The sequence below is a fragment of the Anticarsia gemmatalis genome, chromosome Z (assembly GCF_050436995.1).
Source record: "Anticarsia gemmatalis isolate Benzon Research Colony breed Stoneville strain chromosome Z, ilAntGemm2 primary, whole genome shotgun sequence".
NCBI lineage: Eukaryota > Metazoa > Arthropoda > Insecta > Lepidoptera > Erebidae > Anticarsia > Anticarsia gemmatalis.
The window spans coordinates 15,944,865-15,965,702 of NC_134776.1; the positions used below are offsets into that span (position 1 = coordinate 15,944,865).

Below are 20,838 nucleotides of genomic sequence, written 5' to 3' on the forward strand. Positions count from 1 at the left end.
GTTATAGTATTTCGTAAATACCATTATACTTGATATACTGGGAGATGTTGGCCTGCGTCATGATATACTTACTTACATCCAGTTCTCACAATTTGTTAGGCTGCTCAGTTCCTTGAGATAAAAGGCGAGTATGTCTCATAAACCATAGCAACCATGCCTGTGATCAATTCGGGAACCGAACCAGATCGGCAAGCACTTGACTTGGACCATGGAAGCAGTTATAACGATGGCTAAAACTAGACATATTAATTTTTGTTTAAGAACCTACCAATAAAATCACAATGATGCACCCTCCTCTTCTCGAGCTCGGGGTTGTTCCGCCGGTTGTACTTGACTTGTGGCGGCGGGGCCAGGCGCGAGTGCGGCAGCGGCGCGTGGTGCACCTGCGGCGGGGGCGGCGGCGCCGGCGCAGCCTGCTGCATCTGCATTTGTTGGGGCATCGCCTACGTAACAGTCATGTACATCGCTCCATTAGACATATTAATTAGAGGCTTATCGCAAGTTTAAGGCTTAACTCATTGAGCCTAGGGCGTTCTCACGTCCGATGTATTTTAGGAACATATTGTAATTACCTAGTTATTTGTATGAATCTTGATTTATTTAGTGTTAGAAACAAACGTGACATACTCTGCTGTGGAAAAACGAGATGTGAAGCCGTTCATATGCCAAGATTGATGATTAAGAATAGCATGGGTGCTTACCTGTGGATGATGATGTGGATGTGGCGGCGGGTGTGGCGGCACATGTGGTGCCCTGAGGAGCGGCGGCGGGTGGTACGGCGGCGGCGGCGTCCTCCGCGGCCCTCCCTGCGACATAACACACATGTTTGCTGCACTTCACAACCTCAATGTCTACCACATTGAGAATGTATACTAATAAACTCAATCTCTTACCACTTACTACAAGATTGTCGGGCTTCAATGTCACGAAGAAAAGAATAAAACAAATATATCGCTTTGCAGAAGATGGTACCATCCGACGCAAGTTCGCAAGCGCACAGCCGGTGGGACACGTTATCTAGGTTTACCTGCATGGTGTTCCCCGGACTGCCCTGCTCGGAGCTGGGCGGAGTCAGCGGCGACATGTAGACGAGCCGCGAGGGTGGGTACTTCGCGAAGGACGTGGCCGGCTGGTGCTGCAGCTGCGGCGGCGGCTGCGGGTGCGCGTACGTCGGCGGCGCGCACAGCCTCTCCGTCTTGATCTCGAGAGGACTGAGTAGCGGTGTAGCGCACTCTTCGAGAAGTGCCTCATCAGCTTCGAGCTTGACGTGTGTGGAGCCGAGCGGCGCGAGCATGTTCGCGTTCTCGGGGTCGATGTTCCTGATGGAGGAGGCGATGTCCTCCCACAGTGCGGGCCGCAGGAATGCATCGTCACGTGAGGAGGTCCCGCCATCGAAAAGGTCCATGTGGGCGGGCGCAAGTGAGGCGCCCTCCTGCTTGCACAGCAGCGACTCCAGCTCAGATGTCTGAAGCAAAACGAACACACGTTCTTCCGTGATTTGCAGATCGGTATCGTATTATGAAAATCCTATTCAAATGTAGATTTAACATTAGAAAGTCCCTCTGATACATTGTGTAAATCTTTTACTACAAAGAGGTCCCAGAAGTAGCTTTGGAGGCGATAAACATGTTTAACATATATTTGTGTACTTATTACGTTAGGGCAGTGATAGTAGCATCTGGAATAAAAATATATGTGAACGTGGATAGGTGATGTGTGTCAGTAAGATCAGTTACTTTACATTGTCAAAGTTTTATACACGAATGGAGCTTCATGGACACATTTATTATACGCATTTTCTTCCATAAACATATAAATCTACACGTATTATTGCAAGTATCAATCGGGTAAGTATAGACAAAGCGTAGCTATAAAATCTCATCTTCTTAAATGAAATGATAGTCATGAGAAATGAAATACCTCGGAGGTTCTGCAGCTCGGTATCTAGCATGTCTTATTTGATGTCACATGGCGGGCTTACACTCGGAAACTGATTGAGTCCATCGATCATACTTAAGAGGATTAAAGCTCCGATTAAAGTTATGAATTTACACAATTTCCAACAATTTCTCTTGCTAGGTGGGCACAGTGCGCCGCGCGCCGTATTTGCATACAATGGATTGGGCCCACGCGGCTCGCAGGTGACGAGCAATGCTTTCATATCGGATCATTTCATACACACGTTTTCTGATGAGATTAAGCTAGCATTGAAATTCACTTTAATTGTGTCGTAAGAAAATCGTTGAGTAATTTATTCGCGTATTATTCAAGATAATCTATTGATCGCGCCGCGAAAGTCAAAATTACAAATTGGTATTTTAAGATATCGTTTGCAGAATTAGAAAGCGTACATCTTTTAGTATCTTTAAATGATATCTATAACTCAAATTACAGTAAAATGTTTACGACAGATAGTAAAATGTTCAATTGCGATTGTCTAAGTTGAGTGCAAACGTACTCGTAAAAGTTAGAATTACACAGGTAACTGGCGGGAGTATTAAATTGCACTAATGTCGAATAATTGTCCCTTTAGTTAGAATCGAGAGTTATTTGTCAGCGCATAGGCTGCGGAAAAGCAGTCATGAATGGTAAGAGAGCTTCGAGAAATCTGTAACTAGGTTTGAGATCCGAGCTATTCGTTGGACTAGTTCCTATTTTAGTACTTAGTGCTGTCTGTTTTCAATTTGAATGTAAATGTTGGTAATGTCAATATTTTGACGTTCGCTAATATAAGGCTAAGGAATTTTATTACATTAATAACAGTACCCGTAGTCTGCCGGCAGATAACAAATTATGTATGTAGGTTCAAGACAATCTCACTGCAAATCCTAACTGTACCTTAGTTTAGTCATTGTGGTACCTATGTAAGTACTACATACATAAGTATATCTGTGTGCGTGTAGTATTTCCTATTAGAATGTACCGTAATACCTATGTAAATATTGATAAGTTTTATGTATAGGGTTTATCTGTTTACTTTTCTATTGTTTGAATACTATGAAGTGGTGAGGTATGCAAGGTTACTCATACTTTCATATCTATGGGCGTTCTATTTTGTTAAACTAAAGTAAAAATCGGTGGTATTTAAGTTTAGAGTGAATAGAACGCACTGGCAGGTGGAATGGAATCGAATTTCGAAGCAATCGGTTACCCCGCGTGGCACCGATCGGAACCTCTTTGGAACAGAGAGGGTGTCGCAAGAGCGCCGGACCGCGCAAATTCCTTCCATGACCTTTGCGGATCGAACGATTGCGCAGCGCCTCCTCTACCGCGACTAGACGAGCTTGAGCAACAACCACATAGAGTAGCGCACGCACAGAACTAGATACTAGTCTCGTTTGATCCATTACACGACCCCGCTCATGTATTACTTACTCGGTAATTAATATTACTTTATACGGATAACATCGTCCTGTAATTCCATTTCATAATCCTTAACTAAGCTATTGTTAGAAGAGCAATATTAAAAGAATATATCACGGTGAGACACGGCGCTTCAGCTCGTGTCTCGTGTAGCCTACATTCGTTAAGTTAAAAAGGATAGGAAGTAATTTTTGTATTATTTTCTAAAAGAACGATATAAAATATCTTTGACACATCTGTTTGGATAACATTTTAGTCTATGTGTTGGGCGGTTCGCAGGCACCGTATTCGCTTCGGTTTAGCTCATTTACGAAGCCAGCTAAATCAGTCGGCTTATAGTGAACAGACAGCTATTGTGAAATGAAAGAACCTCCCGCGGATTTGCACCGGCCAGTGATGAAACACGCACTTGCACCAGATTATATCTCAAATCTAATAGATTATTGTTGTTATTTATTTCGATCGTTGAATGAGGCAAGTGCTCGCCAATCTACTTACAGGTTTTAAAGTCGATGCCGGTGAGGTCACTTACGCCATTAACGGACAATATTTATTGAAATGGTGAATACTGTTACTTTATAGTTCGTTAAATCAGTTTGGCTTTAGGCATCTCCATTTTTTATCGTAGGTACCTAATTGCCTACGATATCTTTTTATTTGCCATATCGCTATACAAAAAATACCTACTGCAAAATCATTCGCCCGAAAAAAGAATAGGTATAATAAATTTTCAATGGACGTATTCGAAATCTTAATCAAATAAACGTAACACAGATAGATATCAAAAGATAGCGACCACGCAGACCTACGAGTCGCACAAGATTTGCGAATTTCTAGATATCAATTAAAATATACATAAATAGCCTTTATCTGTTCATTTATCTTTGACGAATTATGCGAAAGTGTATTAAAGTTTGCATAATAGGTATGATGATGCGGGATTTTGATATCTGTGTACAGCCACTTGAAATTGTGAAAAGAAAAAAAAAACGTCGTGTTGTGATTGGTGGTTTTGTGATAATGACGTGTCGCGTCAAACGAGCACATTCATAAATAGAATGGTTGCGTTGCGACGCTGCCACGTGCGCCGTGCGCTGTGCTCACCGCTGCTCACCGCTGCTCACCGCCCGGCCAATGGCGGCGTGGCGGCGATCATTGACGTAGCTTAGAAAATTGCTCGCCATTATGTTTCATCAAGCCTTTACATACTCCAGCGAAGAAAATGTAAGGAATATACATGATGGCAGTTAGTTAGGCCGTTGCTTTTGCTCCAGATATGTCAGTATGTCTGATGTTTGCTTTGACTGACTAGACGATTTACATTTAGCAATATTTAGGCACGGTTTAAAGAAAACAAGGCAACATTGCATGCAAAATAAAGAAGAAATTTGGTTTACAATAATTATTACCAGTAGTTTGTATTAGTTGAAAATTTATATTAAATCCAAACACATCAAATCTTTTTCAATTTTTCATTGCTATGAAGTGTTTTCATATCGCCGTACGATAGCAGATCGGCCCTGCGTGCTTAGAGGCTATTCGCGAAAGTAATTCTATTTTCTCTTGCTTTAGACGCCTACCTACTTTACACTAGATTAGTTAACAGTTAGTAAAAAGTGTTTTAATTTAATCGTAAATGAAATAAACCGCTCCTAGATATACTAACTTTAGTCTGCGACAAGGTCTACGTGCATTTTGAAAAGATATTTGTAGCTACCTTCATCAAAAGAGGAAGTTTTAAATTTGAATGTCCTTTGTTTATAACCGAGCAATTTTTCGTTAGATTTTTAAGTATGGATATAACAGAAAGACAGCTCATTAAAAAATCTCATTAAGTCGGTTTTTTTTATTAAGAAACCTTTACGCGAAACTTTCAGGAGACAATTATTTGAAAGACAAAGTAATCGATCAAAATAACGCGCTATTGCCTTTCTTACTTTATACAGTTATGACGAAACAATTTCTCAAACATTCCATTTACATCAAAATGTCTGTTTTGATTAAACCTGATGTGAAAATAATGTTTCTAATATTAGTCACTAGTGAGTGATCGAATCAAACTAGTTTTTAAGTGAAACAACGTTAGAATAGTAAAAATAATTAGAACCCATAAAATATTTTATAACATTGTAAAGCTTTTTATTGTGCTAAAAGTCGAATCTAGATAGACTGAGTAGACATTTTAATACATAACTGTTACTAGGAAAAAGTAGTTCATAATTTCTTAAATATTCTTCCTTAAAAAACGATTTATTTAGTTCATATAAAATGAGGATATGAAAAGGATATAGAAAATATTTGAGCTTTTTTATATCACAGTTGAGTCTACCGTACTTTCTTTTCATTATAAAAGGGAGTAAGTGTATGGAGGTATGTAAAGTACCTAGTTACACCGTACATCGTGTTTATTTCATTTTCGTGGAAAATTCCTTGGTTTGCGTCTTCTCAGTATGTTTTCATGATGCCCGTAATATTAATACACTTATCTACATGAAAACGTTTTTAGATCTCTGCATTGAACATCAGCTTTTCCCAATTAGTAACTGGTATCCTTCTTTCTACCTATTTCTTAAATATAAAAAAAAGTAAGTTTATCTTTTAAGCAAATCTGCTGAGTGAGTTTGAACGGAATATGAAGAACGAAGTTGCAGTCATAAACTAGTTAAGTGATGATAATTAATTTTAAATAAGCATATCAACAAATGTTACAAATCCATTAAACAGTTTTAATTAAAATGTAATAAAGAATAATGTACCGAAACATACTTCATAAAAATTGTTCTGAATGAAAAATTGGTCGTCGGTAATGGCAGGAAATGAAAGATACCAAAGGAGGTCAGTCGTATGTGTGTGTCGTACACAAACGTCCCCGGCCCGAGGGACTGTGTGCTAATTAGTGTTTAAGGGCCAGCTTGTAAACTACATCATATTTACCATCGATCTAATTTTAAGTAGCAAAGTTCATTATGACTTATGTCAACAGAAAAATGTAAGTAGGGAAAATGTCTTCTTTTTTGTGTTGTTACTATGAGACATTAAGGCGGTACTGCTGTTGTATAGTAATAGCACTTTAAGGACTGTTGTTTGGTTTCTTAATCTATCTAATTTAAATCATAGACAGCAAAATTGTGCCTTATATAACAATAACGTAACTTACTAATTATTGAGAAATATTTATTTCATAAGCGTAAGAATGAATCTTCGCCTTACAACCCTTCAATAGGCTTGACCTTTTCAATAATGTTTCCTCATACGAAAAGAATTAAAATTGCCGTCTCATACCGTTATGGCATTGTTTGAACAATGTCTCGCGTCGTCGGTCTATTTCCATAATTCAACTGCCGCCCACGAGAGCGCTTCATTCTTCAGTACAGTACAATACACACACAACTTTATGTAAAACAATTAAAATCAACACATAACCGTCTTAAAGCTAAGTCGTAAAGCCCATATTGCAAACATTACATTTTTGTCAACTGTACACAGCGCGATGTTGGCAATCGGCATATTTCTGTGACGATTATCATACATTCAATATTGTAAATGCGTACATTCTATCTACAGTTCCGTTTGTTATTGTTTCTCTTAGGAAAAGTACTGATAATTTGCCCCACTTATACGCTAGAATACATTATTCTCGAATGGCTAAGAACAAAGCTTACGAAGTTACGATCACATCATGTTATAAACTGTTTACAGAGGATATAAATATTCTAATAAGCGAATTAGCTAAAACAGAAGCTTATTATACGCCGTAGTGATAATAACACGTGAATATATAATGCCCATAGGACATCGCATGTACAAACACGAGGTGAAACGCTTCCGGAAAACCTAAACATAAAACATGTAGCGCCGTGGCTTTTAGTTGTTACATACAAAGTAACGTTTTTTATCATCCTAGTAGGTACCCCTAAAACTTATGACGACTATAACTAATAGTAATAACATTTTATAGGCAGTGGGTTCACATTGGCACGGAGCGGGGAGTATTTATCGGCTGGGCGGGCAGGGCGGCCTGGGCGGGCGGTGTTAGGCGGATCGATAAGGCCGCGCCGCCCACTTTTCGCCGGCCGTATTATAATATGAAACACTACTTTTCTGTCGCAGTTTTTAATGACATTTTTTTTGTTCTTGGACGATTCTAGAACAGAGCTCAAAATACCACTACATCTTAGTGGTTCTGAAACATGTTAATGTTGAAATTACAAATGCCATCATTATCATTAATATCATCGCATCATTTGTACCATAATTTGATTTGACTCATTTATACGGAGCTTAAAGAATACATTTCAGATATTAGGCATCAATACTAAACAAGATAACATTCGATTTAACCTTTCACATCCAAATTATGAAGCAAGCGCGTAGCAGCGAGCAACCAACCCTGTATTTTGGGAATAGACATTATTTATTCGAAATATTTACCAAAAAATATAAGGGGAGGTTACTTAGGTAATTTGTGTGTACATTGAACGGTCTCACAGTGCCGCTTAATAGGAGAATAAAAAATGTAATTTGAGTAGTGTTTACATTTCCCATAATTTTAGCAAAACGTGGGGGCGCGTGGGGTGATCGCGACCAAACACCTACGTTCACGGGCCATGTTGATTTTGTACCGAAATACTCTTTTATAATTTTACTATAAAAAGTCGCTGGGAAAATATTCTGTTACATCGGTATGATAAAGAGGTTGAAATAGGACATAAGCTGATATGGTAAACTGATATATAGGGTAATCAATAGTTAGACAATATTCATGATTTTGTGGATTCCTTTTGTTTAAATTCAGACTACGGCCGGTGCTACCTGGCTGATGTCAAGTTGTGATAGTTCATGGCCAAGCACGTGTATAGGTATTCTTAAGAAAACAGATATCCTTATCCATTACTTAAATATATAAGAAACACGAAGTTTGTGAGGATGAATTAATATCTATCGCTATTTTTACAGTTAAGGCACATTCGGCACAGATAGTGTTTAGTCTGGATTTAACATAGTCTATATACCGGGAATCTCTTTGACTCTTCAAGCAGAGGGCATTTTTAACCAGATATAATGTACACAATATATTGTTGATTGAGATATTCAAAGTAATTCCATGAATATTACTTTCAATTGTACACAAACTACGGACCTAAAAGTGTGTTAGTGAAATCAGAAAACAGACAATATTTCTTGCGAATATTGTTAAGTATTTTGTTAGCATTACGTTGAATATTTTCACTGTCAGAGAACTGCGTAGGTAGATTCTAATAGGGTCGATTATAATCTTAACAAGTTGTTTGTGAATGACTGACCTATGTATCTACCTGTAGCTGTACCTACCAGCTTTTGCCGAGGCTTTGTCCGTGTGTACTGTTTTGAAAAGGAAGCTACATCTTTCCTTGGGGTAATGAATACTTTGCCAAATTTTATCTAAGTCGGTTAGACAAACATGTAGAGGTTTTGACGATTAACCTTTGCTTTTCTAATATTAATATGTATCTGTGGGCGTTTCACGTATCTCAGATGATAACTGGTCAAATTGATGATCATTATTCGGTAGATGGCTGCTTTGACGTAACGTGTTAATCGCTATAATATTAGGGAGAAAACAATGTACAGCATAGTGGTTTTCAAATTGTTGTCAACTGAGATACATGGTAGCCCCCTGATCACATTTTTATGTCTAGGGAAGTCAAAGCTTATAAAATATGTTAGTTTATTGTGATAAAATAGTTGTGTTCGATGTGATTCACATATTTCCATGCGATGTCGAAGGTTCATGTATTGCGAGTGTTATAGTATGTGTATTAGTCTCTAGGGCCTTAACATTCCGACTGTGTTCAGTTCAGAGGGTTACGAACTATTTATGACTCTATTATCTAGTTGTCTACTGCCAATATTTCAATAAGATACCTATTAAGCGCTATTCAAAAAATTCGGGGTAAGGGATTTTTCTCATAATACTTCGTATTTGATATAATAATATGATACTGATTTCTTATATTTTGCATTTTACGGAATAGTATCCCGGCTTTAGTAGAGCAAGCAAAGGCGACATAATAAATTGGAAGGTTGTAATATAGTTAAGAACGCTTGAATGGCCAAAATTGCCAAGCGACTTGTTGTATCGTATTTTCCATGATTTCAAGCGTCGATACGTAGTTTGCATTTGCTATAGTTTTATTTAGGTGCATGTCGAATGTCGATCCCAAAGCGATTGTTACCGACCAAGTGCATGCTTATTCTACTGTTTCAGCCAAGTTTGCCTTTTCATGACAACTCATCGTTACTATTATGTACTACTTTACATATTATTATATTATGACGGAAAATATGGTCGGTATTCGATGCATGCATGCGCTATGTTTTAGTACCTTTAGTTATTGTCGCGTAAGTAATGGAGTTGTTATTATTTCTGTTCATATTACTTGCACTCAGCGAAAAATATAATCACCACAAAATAATGCTTACAATCAGTTGCTACCGACAAATCGGTTGTGACATACAAATAATACTATAATCTAATTACAAAGGTTTCGTTGTACTTAACAGTGTCGTAATAAAATTTGATGCATGTGTGCATGTGTGCATGTGCCGACTGCAAGTATTTCCTGCTACTTTCATATCCTTCCGTGAACATTTCACACATTTTATGTCACTTAAATAGCAACAATCATAGCTAACAGCAGTAGCCATAATATTTGACGGGAAAGTAAATGAAAATTTTGTTTCCCACGGCCGCGCGGCACCGAACGAAATTTAGTACTTAAGTTATAGTTGCACAAGTTGACTACGTGGCTACGCGGTTCACTATCTTTCATACAATCAGAAATCAGATTTTGCGGTGAGTAGCAAGCGGGAGTTGTCCCACAGATAGCGAGTCGCAGATAGTTCCACACATTAGGACGGCACTAAAGTTGACATTACTCGGTACACGTTTTCCTGCATTACTCACGCCAGTTAGCTTTCAAGTTATTACTAAAGTGAATTCGCTGAGAAAGCGCTTGAATCACACGTCGACACACGTGAAGGGTATGTATATTGTGCAAGGAGATTTATTACTTGCGGTGTTTCGTATGTAACATCATTTCTAAATCGATTGCTTAAAAACGACTAAACGGAAAAAATGTTTTGGTTTTTCCACCCACTGATTACTATTCAATATATTACATGTAGTCCATATACCTATGTTAGAACGAACGTCGTACTACATAGTCGGGGCGGAAGCTTCCGTGTAACAGTTCAGTTTCTGGCCGTGGGATTGCATTTACTTTGCATTTTTTGTGTGTCACAGTGAGTTACCGCAGCGGCGCTATTAACAAATCACCGTATAAATATTCATGGGTCATCCCCTCGCGAGGGCCGGAGGGATGAGCAATACGTATAGCTTTAATAATAAAAACATATTAGCCGCATCGCATGTCTGTCTTTCCGTGACCGGGCAGTTTTACACCTGGCCGAATGGGGAGACGGGGAGATGGAAGGAGGAATACGGGAGGGTAGACAGGGGTTTATGGGGATAATGGGGTAAAGAGCGGGCGGAGGGGGGAGGCACCGTTTGTCAGCGGTCAGCTATTAATGAATGTGCCCATAATGTTTATTGTGCCCGCTGAGCAGTTCGGCAATGCTTGTAACTCATCGTTTTATAAATTAACTGTCATGACTATCGGCTATCGTGCTGGTACGTGTACGCAATAATGTACCGACGTTATTTAAATTGAAATTTGGCGTGTTGTGTTTTAGATGAGTGCTCATTCCATTTATAGATTTACAATTTAATATTAGCGAGCGGACCTTCGCCGTTACGTCTGTTACGAAGGCAAATATGATTGAGGTTTGTACGCTACGAACAACAGCGGTCAGTCGCAAAGTTAAAAGGGCAAGCTGTCACAGTAATCAGCAGTCAGAGGGTCACAATTATCACGTGTCCTCGTTTACACGTTTGACTCGGTTTATTATAATAATGAAATTATTAGAGGCAGGGGTGTTCGCGTGCGCGGCGCGCGTCACTCGCCCCTCTCGTCGGATCGCCATTACCTCATTAAAAGATAGCCACGATGTTCCGAGGGGTAGTTTAACTTTTTAATTTAATGTATTGTGGTTGCGGTTAAATACTTTAGTATTGTGAAAAGGTGTGATTTTACGACGTAGTCATTGATTTATTGGTTGCAGGAAGTGAGCGTGTGTATGATTAACTTTACTATGTAGGTATGTACCGGGTGTCTGGTGTTCGACTAAACGTATGAGGTTTCTAGACAGTATGTCTGTGAGGAATCTTGAATGCATATTTTACAAACGCGACGTGTCGTTGTTTATGACTCATATTACTCATAAGAAAGTTCTGTTAAACTTGCTTGTGAAACACTTTGATTTTTTTACTCTGGTGCAATATTAATACAATAAATTTCTATTTTCCTGCTATTCACAGGCGTTGTGAAATAATTAAAGATCGTATGAAAAAATATATGAAATATAATGATTATTACAATTATGTAGGTATTTCGTATGAATATGTGTATTGTAATTAATATAATAGAGAATTGCAATGAATATATTTTATGTGTTAATAAAATTCTTCCATAATAACTTTATTTCTCAGGGAAATAATTGTAATCGTTTTATAGAGCTCTCATAAATGCATTGATATTTGACATCATTAACGTTTCTTGTCTACTTCTGCACAAATACCTACTAGATATAAGTTTATAATGTCACTAGCGGTCAGCGCAAGTTATATTCGATAAAAAAGTTATTTCACAAAAGTATATCATCACTTTTACACATAAAGCTTCCTCTAGAATAACTCTATTTTTTAAAAATGTATCTGTTGCATAGTTTTAAATGTCTTTGTCTAAGGATACATAGGAACAGACAACGGAAAGCGACTTTGTTTAATACTATGTACTGGCACAAAACTTTTTTAACTGCAATCTGTAGAGCATCAGACCTTTACGCACTGAAGTATTCATATAGAATATTAGAATGATCAAAAAGTGCGTTATTATTCGTTCATTATAAAAGTCAATTAGCGCGCGAAGAGGCTACAATCTGGTAGGTAGCGTAAGAAGGGGTCGGTGGTCGGTACTAATTAGCTAATGGATACATCCCCCTGGTAAAGTCGGCGCCTACACTACCACTGTGCTGTAATGGATTGCGGCACGCTCCAATCCGGTCACATCTCCGATTTCGTTTCACGTCTTTAAATTATATTTTAAAATGGAAATATGTATATAGCTAGTGAGGGTGGAAAATAACGGTGTAGTAAAATAACTTAATATGTTCTAGATATGCAACTGAACTGGATGGACTCATGCGCGTATGATAAAATTATTTTATAAAGAAATTGCAGTTATAGTTTTTCGTAATATATTTACGAAAAACTATAACAGCAATTTCTTTATAAAATAATTTCTCTTAAAAAAAAGTTACACAAAATACATCGTTTGAAAGTAAACAATATTAAAACATAGATTGATGCAGGTAAATCCGGAGATCGATTCTTTGACAGAACTTGAACTAAATGTTCGAACAACATTACATTAGACTGATAGCATTAAAGTCTTACAGCGGACATGTTTTTAACAAAGACTTTAATCAGGACCAAACTTCGGTGACAGTCTAAAGATAGATTTACTTATTTAAGACGTAAGTAAGTCAGAAAAAGTTATCAACTTGTAAAAGTATTGTGTGAGCAATTCTTCATGGCTATAAAATCACTGGTGCTAGATGAGTGGTTTCTTTTTGCGTAGGTGATAGTTACTACTTGAATGAAGTCCTATTTAATGCTTTACGTATGTGGTGAAATTATAAAGGTAATGATGTAAAAACTGTTTAGAGACGTTCTTCACAGTGTTAAGGAATACGTTGTTATGTTTTTGTTCCAGCTTAACTCATGAACTGTTATACAGTCGAAGCTCCACAATGTAATCGGATGAAATATTACGACAGTTCACATTGACAATCCATTATAGGTCAATAACCTAGGAAGTATGAAATGCTAACTTCCTGGAATGGCAATTTCAAGTCTCTAGTATGGTAAGGTGGAGATAGTAGACCTTTTCAATAAATCTCTGTTATTAATAACATAACACGGTGCATTTCCTCCAGTTATGTAATCATACACTTCGTTACAGTTAACAGTTGGTAGCGAGTTAGTTAGAACCTTACGACCCTCGGTACATACATAAGTTTTATTCCTACAACTTAGTAGGAACCTGGTATGCGTATGGTTTGCGTATAGTTAATAATCTGTGTAAATCTAAAACATGTAAGTATTGTAACTGTACCAAATAGGCCGCCATCATCTGGACAAGCCAGCGGATCACTAATGTTCTACATCCTGGATTTTTGTGTATCTTTGACAGCCGCGAACTTAGGATACAAGGCTCTTTATTAAGTTGTTAGACAAATAAAGTCCCTTTTTTCCTAGTACATTCTGTAGAGACACTCTTACCTCTTAACTTCCAAGATATCTTATGCGTTTTAAAAGCTACAGGTAGACGAATATCTAGAATTTGTGATGTAAGAGGTAAAGGCAGGTAACTGGACTTTGGACTTCACAATAATTCAACACTATTCAAAATTTTAACTTATCAATGTTCCAAAGTTCACAACTTTCTATCTTTTCGTTAAACACAGTTCGCGTATAAATATAATTCCAAAACTAATCGAGGTTCTATAATTTTGCTTAAACTATCATCAAGGAAAGTAGTACAGTACTGCGATCGATTTTTCATTCAATGTATTGTCTAAAATACTTCATCATAATCCTTCTAACGATACTTTTATAGTTGGCTGCAATAAAAAACGCATAACTTGTGTTCTGACGCAAATTGAATGGACGAGGTGGCAAGAGGTGGTGACATCGTGTTGGTTCTTTTCAACTCTATAGCTTACATGATAGGGTTCGTTTTCCTTTGGCAAGGGTTGCGAGACAAAGCAGTATGGGGTAGAAGGAATTATTATAGAGTGTAGCAGGCGGATAGTAGCAATGCAGAGATATCAGATATCGATGTGACAACCGGGGAAGTAACGAGAAGCTGAAGTTGTTGCCCTGGAGTTCACTGTTTAGAAATAGGTTAGCTTTTTGTCAAAGAAATTATGTTACTTCATGTAAGTGTGCTGACGAATTTATTTGTTGGGTAATTTATTTATTTGCTGTTGATTTTCGGTACTCCTAGACTAGGTACTACCACTCGTTCGAACAGATACGAGTGTCTTACATCTCACAAATAAAGGAGGCCAAGCCAATGCTTCGGTCTGCACGATGGCCATTTCTTTATGCATTTACTCAAATCCTAAAAACTCGGGTAGTGAACAGGAATAATACTACCTCAAGAGTCAAACTTTAGCTTGAAAATAGCAAATGTAAATGGTGTATATAGTGGTAAATTGCTATTGTGAATTATTTTAGCATGTTATCATTATACTTTAAACGTTGACTCCTCAGTCTGTCACTAGGTTGCGTTGCTCGTAAAGTAAAGAATCAGACGGATAAAAGCGGAGTAGAATTTTAATACCTAGTTGTTTTCAATCGTGACAATAGCAGGTATGTACGAAGTAGAGCGGGGTACCAACATAACTGAGGGACTATTTTTTTATTCTAGACCTAGGAACAGTCTTTAAACTTTTTTATTTACGGAACATAGACTTTGTATCGGTAAAAAGACTTAGTAATACTAGAGCTAGGGTCTTCTTAGACAATTTTAATATGGAAAATAGAATCAGTATTGAGTGAATTTGTAGTAAATCAAAGATTAAACTTACTTGAAGTGATGGAAAGTGTAAAAGCAGTCAACGTATTATATGTGATTGCATCTTAAAGGTCGCATTTTGATTGATATTAAGGTAGTGAATCTAATTTTAGAAGTCTTAGGCGTAATAGTGAAGCCTTTAATAACCGTATTTAAAGCATAAACTAGACAACTAAGCTGAAAATTAATGACACATTTTAAATATTGGCAGTAAACTCAAAGGTTTGTAATAAGAAGGATGTAATTTAAAGCAAAAGTCGTTTTATTTCCACCGCTCCGTATACTGAGGTTAAAGGTACGACGCGAAGTGCTACTGTCGTAAAGATTCCCATCTTTAACGGAACTTAATACTATCATATAACTTGGTGGCAGCGACTGTGTTCTTGTATCATCAAGTTTAGAGTTCTCTTGACATTTTTAGAAGTTACATTTTCTTCTTATTGCCTTCATCTATGCAATTGGTAATAAATTCACAAATTGTACGCTTGAAAGACATTGCTGTACGCATTTAATCAGAAGAAAAAAATTATTACTTTTGCGTGGAATAAAGCTCACTCCCTCATATAGAGAATCAATAGTCTAAACTCTGATATGTGGATATTGTGGATGTCTTCTGGTCTAACCAAACTTTAAGTATACCAGTCGCGAAGTTTAAAAAATAAATATTATCCATAATTATACAAGTTGTTGACTGTAGAGCTTATTAATTCAAATTAGCAATATGTATACGATACAAAAGTTGGAGATATACTTGCTAAAATAAATATTAATAAGATGGTATAGGGTGACGTAATGAGTGAGTCACATCGCAGACACTGTGTCTATGTTGTAGGAATAATAGCATATAAGGAACATCGTAATATGGCAATCATCATCTGATTAAGATTAATAACTGGGGTGAATCATTCTGTTATACATTTATGATTATATTATCGCAGCTATTACAGAAATGAGTGGTTAAATGCATACTCGTTATATCATATTGATGATACTTTCAAAAGGCAATCGAAGTAGGCTTTAAGAACATGCAATTTACAGTTCGTCCAAGATTCTATGAAATAATATCGTACCAGCAAATTGCTGCTGCTATCATGGGTTGTTCAAGACTGAAAACTTAATCTGTGTGAAAAGAAAAACTGCAGTCTAGTATTAAATTTAACAATGATAAGTTTATCAATGTATCTGTTGATATTATCATTTATGTAATTCGAAAATAAATCAAGAAACTACAATAGACATCGTGTATTACTAAAATATGTTTTAAGACGTATATTCCAATGAAACAACCACTATATCCAAAGAAATAACTGAACAATGGATACAAAAGCGAACTGAATGCTGTACTAAATTCCTAAGTACATAATGAAGGCCTAAATCGTCAAGAAATGTCATTTACATATAAATGAGCCGACATGCGCGCGCCTATCGACTTGTCGCTGCATGCACCCCCGCCCTAGCCGCCCGCCCTGTGCCGTGATTGGGCGGAAATCCTCCATACCTACGAAAGCGAAATAATTACGAATACATTATGTATGTATATAAGATTTTGGGACATGTATATGTACTTTGTATAAGGAGTTTAGTTTCCTTGAGCCATGTTGTGCCATAGATGCTTGTAGGTTTGTTTTATACTTTGATAAATAGTATTGTCAAATGTTGGTGTAGAAAATATTGAAATGCATAATTTATATACTATTATGAGTATAAAGTGCTTTTGTTCTTTTGATCGATTTGCAGTCCGATTTCCCTTTTAAAGATAGTAATATGAGCAGAAATGGTTTTATTACATTTCAGTACTAACGATGCAGGTGATTGTTATGATAATGGGTCGACGTATAGTTAATAGGTCATTCATTAAACATATTGCTATAGGTATAAATTTTGAAGTAAGAATTCTAATATGCTATGATATTACATTATTAACATATTCACAGTTTTATAGTTAGAGGAATAATGTGTAAATTAGGGTTTTAGAAATTAAAACGAGTTATCACTAATATTCATAATTGACCACAATAACGGGTTTCAATAATTGAAACTAAGAAATTAGCTTGTTCGTTAACGAAAGTACTTGAGTGCAAATAGAAAATGCAAACAACATCTCAGTGGATGTGTGAGTTTTTCTTATTACCTCTATACGTTTATTCTCCAATACAAAATGTTTAAACTAAACGTGCCATTTATATGAAAGTATGTGTTTTATTATTCTTGCATATCTTAATAATTTATGCATTACAACTATTCTACTCATGGACGTACAAAAACACGACAGTCTAAAACAAAAAGATATAGGTAGACAAATATACGGCTCGAACTGTTCGAGTATGTATGAATGACTACGCAGAGGAATGCGGCGCACGCGTCTCTCACACCCACACATACACACTACTTATTATATTTACATACACAAACTAAGCATAAAACAAGATTTTATACACACACGCACACGCGCACAATGTCTCCATACACACACACATAACCAAAGTATAGTCATCGACGAAATACTTTTTAAGTAGGTGTATTGTTATTTTATTCAAATTATAGTAATTTATTTTGATTTATTTTCGCTGGTGTCTCTAGGCTTATATTTAATTAATAAATAATAACGAATTTTAAATTTACACTACGGTGATTTGTTAATAATCTTGTTTAAGTTCAAGTAACAGTACACCCTAGACATCTTCATTCATAAACATACGCATATAATATGTCATGGGATTGTACTCAAATATGTTAAAATTTAAATAAGTCCTATTGTTATATTTCATGTCATAAATAATGATCGATGTCGATTATAATTTAAAAGTAATTTTCACGTCGACGGTACACGCTCTCTTGAATGGCGTTGCCAAGACGCGAGATTACTATTAGCCCGTTACTTGTCTCAATGAATGGTGTTTCTCTGAATAGCACCCAAAAAGCCTTAAACATTCCACGCATATCAAATGAAAATGCGCCTAATCACATTAAAAATAAAGTATAAAGTTGAATAAGTCGTGTTCCTCTAAAAGCCTCGTTCTATGGAAGTTTTAAGATTATGATCCCATGCGGAGAGGAAGTGAAGTGAGGTACGCAAGAGTGTGCGAAGTAATTTTTTCAAAGAGGTTTTGGCCCGGGAGTGAACCTGACGCCCACGCATCGCCGGAAATATCGTACAGATCCTATCGAGCTTTTAATTTAGTACGCCGTGCACGATTCCGTCATTAGTACGAATTGTGCATTTTTGCTTTTCAAGAAAGGAAGTTGAGATTTGATAAGGTCACAAAGTTTTAGAACAAGTCGTTGACCCGTGATTAGTGTAATTCACGTTTTATTCTTGTTCTCACTAATCTGTGAACATTGTTAATATTTTTTAATTAATTTACTTTCGGTGCTATGATTAAACTGATTGGTTATTAGTCAACTAGTTTAGTCAAAAGTTTTGGTACATTGCCCTCATAAAATTGTATTTCCTCGTACAGTATTAGTAACATCTACTTTCTATTGGCAGGAAAATGTTATAATAAAACGTTTAAGAAGAAGGATACTGGCTGAAAAAAGGTTTTATTTTTAATATTCCAATTACTTTAATTGGTCTTTTTGTGAAATGTTCGAGAAAATATTAAATGTTATGATTGGAAATGTATAAGATAATGCTTAGAGAGTCTAATAATAGTGTTGGTAGAGACAATGGGTTCGTAGTGACAGCCAGGACGGGCTGTCTGTCCGTCTGTCTCTTTGTTCGTCACGAAACACTGATCGCTCAATCACGACTGAGAATTCATTAATATCTACATCAAATAAGTTTAATTATTTGATAGTGCGGACATTGGCTGATAAGACAAGAGAAATAAATCTGTTTAGGTTTATTCGATAACGTTTTCTCAGATTGAATCAAGAAATATGTACGAATGTATGTAGATGTTTGATAAGCGTTCAATTTAATTAGATTGCGGTTCCTTTTTATCACATAAATGTGCCTAAATTGCAATTTTTGTGAAATAGTTCATTGTTTCGCAACTGACGAGTAATGCAAGCTAGACTGTTCAATAGATAAAGTGAAAGATTCTTTTAAATTCTTTCGATAAGACGAGGTGGTGAAACCGGCCATAAAAATACCAGTCGTCGGTAGTTGCCTACATTTAACATTTACCTGTCGCTGTACACCAAAATATCGTATAATATTCAAAGTTCTAATCACCCGGCCAGGTTAGCAGTTTTAATGTCAAAATGTATCCAATTTGTGTCATGATAAAATTGGACAAGTTTACGGAGCCATCAAATATAACTGGTTGTAAAATTTGTGTCTCATTTGAGTTGATGACACACGGGAGGAGAAAAGACCGCGCTGCGCATGCGCCGCGCACCTGACCACACCACACCGCCGCCGACTGTACCACGCGCTCACTTATAAGTTATACCGAACCTTGTTTCATTTGTAATTAACTTACACACCAATACTTTAGCGAAATTGCCAAGCAAATCGACGATGCTAAATTAATAAACTGTTAGCGAAAATCGAATTAAAATGAAGATTAAAACTGCCAGACTAAACACGTCTAAATTATTTAATCTCAGAAAATAATAGACAAAATTGTGAAATTTTAGATACAATTTTGGCTATCTACATATGTCTACATTTTATTTTAACAGTCAGCTAGAGAGATTACGCGGCCGCGAAATTTTTATGAATGGACATAACGGCACCTTCGCTATTGATACCTCATTAGCATTGGCTCATAAATTACCCAAACTCTACATTTGGAGGCAACTTCGGTACTTCATCGCGGATTAGACGACTTGATGGGTTTCTAGTCGGACGAATAGTAAAACAATCATAAATAATTGTGTATTTTGGTGATTGTACAAGTTATCAACGGAAAAGATGTCCCTTATATGGAGTTTGAAGCGCGAGGCTTCTTTCTAAGCGTATAAGGAAGAATAACTGTCTGAGTTAATTTTCCCGAGTTTGCGATGTTAAATTCAATCAGAAATGTGGGTAGAGCTACATGTATAGCTTTTATGACAGTGTTCATTGAACATCTGAATTACATCGGGTTGCACGAAAAGCGCGGTGCTTGCATTCCGAGCTGAGCGGAAATGGCACTAGTTACCCTAGTTCGATGAGGTTTTACGTCTTCACTCAGATGCGTTCTTTAACCTTATATTCTATACAATAGGTAGTTTTAATTGACAGTAACGCTACGTACGTAGGTATTGTTGAGCTTAACATTAACGTGACTGTCCGATGATGTCACTCAAGTAACGGACAGAGTCGGTCGCGACGCGTAAACCTATACCAGTATTATATTATGCGAGAACATTTTGATTATTGGGACAATATTTCGAAAAAAAGCGTTTGTTATTCGACATTTCGCGTGTTATAAGGTAATCATTTATAAAGGGATTCTTTGAAAAAATTGTGGTTTTACTTGTCAAATAATGTGATTGCAATTTTTTATCTTAACAGTTAAATAAGTACATAATTGCATGTTTTAGAGTATTTCGTATCACTCAGATTATACCACTGTATTTGTGAAAGCAAAGTTTTCCATAGTATGGAAATTCCTTCCATTAAGTCATAATGTAGTTGTGACAAAATGTTTACTACTTACGCAATTTTAAAAGTAAACTGACAGAAAACGTATGTCGGTAAGTACTTAAAACTCATAAAAAGCCGACGGTTAGTAACCTCTTTGTTAAACACTCAAAAAAATCTTTTTTATTTTAATTTAACGGTGTTTAAACGTAT

At 36.7% G+C, this 20,838-nt stretch overlaps 1 protein-coding gene across 2 annotated transcripts in view; it reads right to left on the bottom strand.

Moving 5' to 3' along the window:
• The window catches only part of LOC142986437 (uncharacterized), a 72,713-nt gene that overhangs the window by 5,766 nt on the left and 46,109 nt on the right, over positions 1–20,838 (bottom strand). For both annotated transcript variants that reach the window (XM_076134943.1, XM_076134944.1), the window contains exons 3-5: positions 1,028–1,465; positions 702–806; positions 269–443 (exon numbers count right to left, since the gene is read on the bottom strand). In XM_076134943.1, the coding sequence (XP_075991058.1) occupies positions 269–443; positions 702–806; positions 1,028–1,465 (718 nt within the window). The remainder of the gene's footprint in view (positions 1–268; positions 444–701; positions 807–1,027; positions 1,466–20,838) is intronic.